General features: G+C 23.2%; 4 protein-coding genes across 4 annotated transcripts; 3 read left to right on the forward strand and 1 right to left on the reverse strand.

Moving 5' to 3' along the window:
* Window positions 1–1,798: 1,798 nt before the first annotated feature.
* OCT59_004875 (uncharacterized protein) lies at window positions 1,799–2,943 on the reverse strand (the record flags this gene model as incomplete). Its single annotated transcript, XM_066137994.1, has 4 exons — window positions 1,799–1,819; window positions 1,889–1,939; window positions 2,026–2,790; window positions 2,890–2,943. The coding sequence occupies 4 exons, from the start codon at window positions 2,941–2,943 to the stop codon at window positions 1,799–1,801; spliced, it is 891 nt and encodes a 296-aa protein (XP_065997181.1).
* Window positions 2,944–4,992: 2,049 nt separating this feature from the next.
* OCT59_004876 (uncharacterized protein) lies at window positions 4,993–6,094 on the forward strand (the record flags this gene model as incomplete). The annotated part of the gene is made up of 2 exons (XM_066137995.1): window positions 4,993–5,035; window positions 5,694–6,094. 2 exons carry the CDS (start codon window positions 4,993–4,995, stop codon window positions 6,092–6,094), a joined length of 444 nt encoding a protein of 147 aa, XP_065997182.1.
* A 204-nt stretch (window positions 6,095–6,298) lies between these two features.
* On the forward strand, window positions 6,299–6,592 carry OCT59_004877 (uncharacterized protein; the record flags this gene model as incomplete). Its single annotated transcript, XM_025324131.2, has 1 exon — window positions 6,299–6,592. One exon carries the CDS (start codon window positions 6,299–6,301, stop codon window positions 6,590–6,592), a length of 294 nt encoding a protein of 97 aa, XP_025187812.2.
* Window positions 6,593–6,775: 183 nt separating this feature from the next.
* On the forward strand, window positions 6,776–7,171 carry OCT59_004878 (uncharacterized protein; the record flags this gene model as incomplete). Its single annotated transcript, XM_025329208.2, has 2 exons — window positions 6,776–7,064; window positions 7,128–7,171. 2 exons carry the CDS (start codon window positions 6,776–6,778, stop codon window positions 7,169–7,171), a joined length of 333 nt encoding a protein of 110 aa, XP_025187811.2.
* Between the last annotated feature and the right edge of the window lie 546 nt (window positions 7,172–7,717).

Consider the following 7,717-nt stretch of genomic DNA (forward strand, 5'->3'; position numbering starts at 1 on the left):
TAATATATCTCCATTTGTCTCTTAAAATCTCTCTGACTCTCTCTTCTCTTTATTTTGGTAATTTCTTATTTTTATCTATTTTTTTAACTTTTCACATCTTATAATCCAAATTCCCTTTAATGTTGTGATAACTTTTTAGATAATACTTTTAAGATGACTACTTGTTCTTCTTTATTGGACCCTATATTAAATTTACAAAATGTTCATATTATTTAATTTTTCTTTATACTTCTGAATTAACTTCATTACTGAAGCTTGATAATTTTCTTTTCTTACATTATTGTACTTTTACTCTTTAAATTTTATTATCATTCCAGTGTATATTTCCATTTTGAAGTGTTGCAGCAAATTATTTTAATACTTCCAAATACATACATTTCACAAGAGATGCTGTCAAAAAAAAAATATTTTCAAAGACTTTTTCTTCTAAAAAGCTGTTCAAAATAATGAAATCATAAAATAATGAACAATAATAAGAAATATATGTTACCAAAAAAAAAAGTCCTGGTCAAAATAAGATTATGAAAAGATATTCTAAAAAAAACTTAAGATATTAATTATGATCTTATTTCATTAACAAAATTAACAAAAAAAAAATTGAAGTATTTAAATTTAAATATAATCAAGTTTGAAATATAAGTTTATATACTGTAAATAGTAGAATATTTAATATAATACTCAAAATTTTTTTTAAAATTTTTTTTATTCGTGTCTTATTTTACTCCTTGATTATACTAGTCGTATTTACTCGCGTTCCTCTGTATTTCTTTTATTATGGATTCACACAAAAAAACAAAATTTTAGCAAAATCATAAATCATAATAATACGGCGAATAACAAATTTACATTAATCATCAAAAAAATTCATATAATTTTAATTCATAATATTATTATAAAATATTATTTGATTATTTGTTACAAAATTACCACAACTTTTTTTTTTTATATTAGTTCATTAGTTGAAACAAGAAAATAATAATAGAATAACTAAACATTATGATAATTGTTATTATTTAAGTAAATAATCTATTCTTTATAATAAACTTACAATAAATTCGTGTAACTTGAAAAAATTTGGTTTAAGATGAAAAGTTTATTTAAAATACGCAGACTTCACTAATTTGGTTGAGTTATTTCTGGATATGGTAAAATATTATTTTGTTATATATTACATAATATTAGTTGGTCCCATATTATACTCCGGATTAAACTATACCCATAAGGGATGAAACAGCCACGGTCATAGCTAGTCATGACAAGTCATGACTATGATAATCAGTCAGTCTTCCAGGCTTCTCATCAAACTATTTGACCGATCAACTATCAAATTAAATTAATAAAAATTAACAGTCAAGATTATCAATCAAATGATCAATCTAGTTAGTCGAGATTTCTGTCGTCATGACAGACCATGACTCTCTATATCATACAATTAATTGCTAATAGACTATTGTACGTACATTGTACAATTAATCAGGATCTGGAAAAGAAAATGAAACCTATTTTATACTTTGGATAGTATAATAAACAAAATTAAGCCAAATCAAGTGAACAAAAGATTAATAATTTATTCATCTGTTGCATCTTTAAAAAAGTACCATCTTAAAATATGCTTGAAGTATTTCTTTTTATTATTAATCTTGTAATTACTTTAAAAAAAGAATAAAAATTAAAAAGTTGTTGTAAAATGCAACTAGCCTAATTATATACCATCCAATATACCCTGAATTTAGTCCTTCTGACTCTTCTGGTTGAGATATAGAACCTCAAATGGCTTCCCTGAGACTATTGATGTTAATCAACAATATCGTACTGGTTCCTACTATTTTTGTTCCGTATATTATCAGCTTGAGTAATCTAAATAGAAATTGTAAATATAAATACTTACCATTTCCTTCTCTAATTTAATTTTCTTATTAACATGAGAGTGAACATTTTCCTATTAAGTAATAAAAAAATAAAAAAAATTAATTTTTTATAAGTTTTGGAATATAAAGAAACGAGATTAAATAAAATTTTTCTTACCTCTTCATTTAAATCAAAATTTCGTTTGTTTGAAATAAATTTAGATTTATAAGTTGGATAAAAATCACTAAATAAAGAAAAATTTCTTTTACTAATATTTTCCATGAACCAATTATCATCCTCCGGTTCACGTTCCTTATTAGCCCATAACATTTGAACTCGAGGATGTAAATAAAATTTTTTTGGTGGTTGATCATTCAATTGCTTATCTTGCCTAATTTTTGCTAAAATATCATTTTCTAACTTTTCTTTAATATATTTCATTTTTTCAGCTTTTCTTCTTGCAGATTTCTCTTTCTCATTCTTATCTTTCAATTGTTTTTTGATTTTAATAAGTGCCTTATAAGCTACATGAAGTTTTGCTAAAATTTTTGTTGGCATTTGATCAGAAAATTCAATATTATCATTAAATTTTAATGTACAAAAATAAGAATTTAAAAAATTATCATAATAAAATTTGTATTTTGGAGGTTTTTTTAAATCTTTTTGATTAGCGAAATAAAATTTTTCCAAATTATATATTGGACCAGGACTTGATAATAAATAATTATAAGGATTTGTTGAAGAAGGAAAAGCCACATCAATAAAATCTTTAAGATTTTTCTTTAAATCTTCTCTTTTCATAGATAAAAATTCATCAGCAGAAGGTTTCTTTAAGAGTGAAGATGAAGGTTTAGAAAATTTTTGACGTTCAAAAATATCCACAGGTAAATGAACCATTACGGGAGCACCAAGAGATTTAAGAGTAAAATTTCGTTCACTATCCTAAAATAATTATTTTTTATATAATAAATGAACATTAATGATCAAGTCAAACTTTTTATAAAACATTTTATAAAACATTTTATGAAAAATAATACTTACAACTTCATCATCCTCAAATAAATATAAACTTTCGCAAAACTCGGAAGAAGACATATTCTTTATTATTAAGTTTAACAAGTGAAGTTATAGCAAAAAAATATATATGTATACTTTTTTTTTTTTTTGATGAAAGATTGTGAGAGTGTGAGAAAGTAGAAAAAAATTAGAAAAAGGAATATTATATAAATGAAATTATTATCGCCGCAGTAAGAATTACTCAATTAAAAAACTTATAAAAATGGAAAATCAATGTGACACCAATGTAGCTTATTAGTAATTATTTTATCACTATACTATACAAATAAGATTTTAACATTAATATTTATTTATTGTTTTAACAATTATAAATATTATATTATATTACAAACGTTACTAAAACAGTTTATTGAATATTGAATATAAATCTATAAAAGCAAATTTGCGTCATATTTGTTTTTATAGTTGGTTTTATTGATTTTATTGATAAGAATAAATTTTTTTTTTTACGAATAAGAAAAAATTGTCTCGACCGCAGTATTTATTAGAATAATTTGATTTGAAATCAAATTGTTCTCAATTGTTCTCGTACGATATTAAATATATTATCATGATATCATTATTTAAGATTCTTTTATACGGTATGTGTTACATAACATATCCACATCACCTTATCTTTCTTTTGCGACTATAAATAGTAAGTCTCTATATCTTGGGAATTTTCATAATATAGTTATCATTATAGGATCTGATTTAAAAAAGAAAAATGATATCCGTTCTTAAATGTATAATATATGAAATAGCTGTTTTTTTGTTAAATAAAGATATTTTTTATTCTCGATTGAAATAAGAATCCAATATTTCTTCAAGCTGAAAACATAAAGAAGTTTTTTTGAAGGTATCAAATTTCAAAAGTTTTATTTTTAGCGAGGAAGACATGGTTATTTATAAATAACTGGGTTAGTGGGCTGGGCTCAATAATATTTTTAAAGCATCTACATGTGCACTACACTACACTTACGTTCGAATTTGATCAAATGACTTAACGTCACACCGATAATCATGTGAAGCTAAATTTGTCAATGGTTGAACAAAATTATCAAATATATAAAACAAGATTTTATATCTATATTAGAGATGATAGTTGCGAAATTTCAATTTCATTTATATATATTATTATTTAATTAATTTTAACGAAGAGATAGATACTTCGATAGCACCAAATACTGTACATACTGTAGCTAATATGTTTCTTATTTTACGTATTAGGTATCAATTTCGGTTATGTACCAATCAAAAATATTCATATCACGCCTACAGGCTTATTCAATACTCGTCCAACATAATGAACATATATCGTGTTTGAATCACAAACGACGTTAACGTAAAAAAAAATTCTTTAAAAGACAATTTTCCATTACCTTAAGGAACTAGTTCCAACTCACTTTAACCAATTTTTTATTTATTAATATTATGCACTAAAGTAATTTAAATTTAACTTTTAAAAAATTAAGCAATTAATAATCTCGTTGAATTTCTAATACATTTCCCCAAGTTTTATTGTTAATAAATAATCAACAATCAATATTAACTTGAAATATAAGGATTCGTAATTATTTACGGCTCTTAACTTATTTTAATTTTATGAATAGCTTACGCATAAAATTACATCGTCACTATGACAGTTCTTATCCTTGTATGGTGTCGTTAAATTGTTGGTGAAAAGTAAATAAATAGCGTCCAAGATCTAAAAAAATCTAAGTTAATTAGATAAATTCTATAAAAAACCACAAATAACTTGATAAAATTACTTTTTCTACTTATTTTCCTATTTAAAATATAAAAAAATTAATTTAATGAAGTAAAAAAAAAAAAATTTTTATAAATACGGTAATAAATATTTTCATATTTTATTGCATCCAAATGGTTAGCATGGTTTTAGTGTGTTATCCAGTGTAAAATAAAATTGATCTAGTATAAAAAAAAATACTTATTTAATTACAAAATATTTTGCAAGTAAAACTCATTGAGGTATACAAACTATTTATGATATAACCTACAGTCTAACCTTATTTTGTTTTCCCACTATATGTGAGGACATATAAATATCGGTATAACTTTGATATAATGATATTTTCTAAAAATTTCATATACATATCGTTATATAAAGGTTTGACTGTATTTGAGTTTTAAGCTATATAATTTTATTATAGTTTATTTACCTATAAAAGAGCAAGTTGTGATTTCTTCTTAAAAAAATATCATTTGCATTTTGCAATATCAGATGCATGAGATTTATATATCGTAATTAATTATCATATCTTTCACTATTGATATAGGTTTGGGCGCTCATTATATCCTCACCTTTTACAAATTACATCTTCTTGAAATTAATGATCTCTCTATTACAAAAAACTTCAGTTAAAAAAGAACTTGGCACTAAAATTAATTATTTTACAGACTTTATTCTCTTTATAATGAATTATTAAATAATTGGACGAAAATAACAAATGAAACATTAAATTTCAAATTATTATCTTAAAAGATATGTTTCAAAGCGACATAATTTTTATTTCAAATTTTTTAAAATATTTAACTTATTACAATTACACTTGTTATTTTTTTAATAATATATATAATTCCTTAAAAAAAAAATATATTACCGTGATACAATTAATTTGATTGTCAATTTATTAATACCTTTTTTATCCTCATTTATAATATACCAATTTTTTTTTTTCAAACGTGAAATTCCCCTTTTTACAAAAAAATATTTCCAAATATAAAATATACTGTAATAATAAATATAAATAATGAAATTCAAATAGAATCTGAATTTAATAAATTAAATTTTTCTGACAATGATTTAAATTCAGAATATATCGATCATAATAATTGTAAACCGTGGTGTAAGGAATGTGTTCCTCGTTGTTTGATTGAAGAATGGACTAGTGGGAATAATGATATCGATGAATTTATTAAGGATACAATTTATAATGCAAAATATGCAAAATATGATAAGAATGTTGATAATCATCCATTATTTCTCGAATGGGTACCATTTGATAGATTTGAAGATGTAAAGCAAATTGATGAAGGTGGATTTGCCAAAGTATACTCTGCAACTTGGATTGATGGCGAAGCTAAATATTTTAGACAAGATGATGGAACTTGGAAAAGAAAGGAATCTAAACCTATAAAAATAGCTTTGAAAATATTAAATGGATAGCAAAATATTTCGAATGAATATTTAAATGAGGTATATTTTTTATACAAGTATTTTTTAAAATTAATTCTTAGTAATAGTTAAAATTAATTATTTAAATTTGAATTTATATAACAGCTCAAAATACATTGGAGATTGTACAATTCAGCCACTGGTTCTTTGAAGCTTTATGGAATAACCAAAGACCCACAAACAAAAGAATTAATTATGATTACACAATTAGCAGAACAAGGAAATTTGAGATGTGTTCTTTCAAGTCATTTTAATAATATTTTTTGGAATAAGAAATTAGCTTTTGTGTGTAATATAGTATACGATCTTAAATCTTTACATAATTTAGGATATTTTCATAAAGATTTTCATAGTGGGAATATACTACGAGGTGTTACTACTTATATTTCAGATTTTGGATTATCTGGATCATCATCAAATGAACAAAAATCAGATGATAAAATATGCGGAGTATTACCATATATTGCTCCAGAAGTTTTGAATGGATAACCATACACATTATCTTCTGATATCTATAGTTTTGGTGTAATTATGGCAGAATTATCATCTGGAAAACCTCCTTTTTATAAAAGGAAACATGATTTAAGCTTAACATTAGAAATATGTAATGGAATCAGACCTGAATTTGGAAAGGGAACTCCTGAAATTTATAAGAATTTAGCTTATAGATGTATGAATGCTAATCCTGATCAAAGACCAACAGTCAGTGAATTAAATGACATAATAGCATTTTTGTTAAATTCTTATGATGGTTACTATAAAGAGGCAGAAAATTTTGGTTATAAAGGAAAGGAAATTAAGGCCATATTTGAAAAAGCTGATAAAGAGATACCAAATATTTCAACTTCATATGAAATAAATCCTGATGCAATATACACTAGTAGAGTATTTACATTTAGTAATTTGCCAAAACCCATCAATTCATCTATTATTACTTCATACCTTGATGAAGATAGTAAAGGTAATGTTACTTTTATGATGATTTGAGTAAATCCACAACTAATAATTTTTTATTATTTTATAGATTGTCAAGATTCTAAATTATTTGATTTAGAAGTTTCTAACTGATTATAATCAAAATCAAGCATAGTTTATTATGTTTATTACAAATAATTTATATATATTTATACTAAATTTTGTTCATTTTAATATAGTCAAAACAAATATTTCGATATTTATGGAATTTCAATTTATTATCTCATATTTTTTGTATTTTTGTTTATGAGATATATTCATTTAAATTATTATATATTTTATGTACATTATACTAAATTTTTCATTATAATAAAATAACAATTTAACAAATTATATATAATAAAATGCTTATAATTATATTGTGAATTTATGAAAAAATAATTCATAGAAAAAAATGAAAATAAATTTAAAATTTACGTTATTTAATTTAATGATAATGGAATTTTTACAGTAACTATATAACATTTAATTCCGAATTATGACGAAGTATGATGAAAACAAGTTAGCTATAATGAGTATAATTTATAAATAAAAACTTAAGTAATTGAATACTTGTAAAAAAATTGATTTCTTATTGATTTTCATTTTTATGTCAATGAATATTTAGGATAATTTATCTCATCATTGGCAATTACTCAG

This window comes from Rhizophagus irregularis, chromosome 13 (assembly GCF_026210795.1).
Source record: "Rhizophagus irregularis chromosome 13, complete sequence".
Classification (NCBI taxonomy): Eukaryota; Fungi; Glomeromycota; class Glomeromycetes; order Glomerales; family Glomeraceae; genus Rhizophagus; species Rhizophagus irregularis.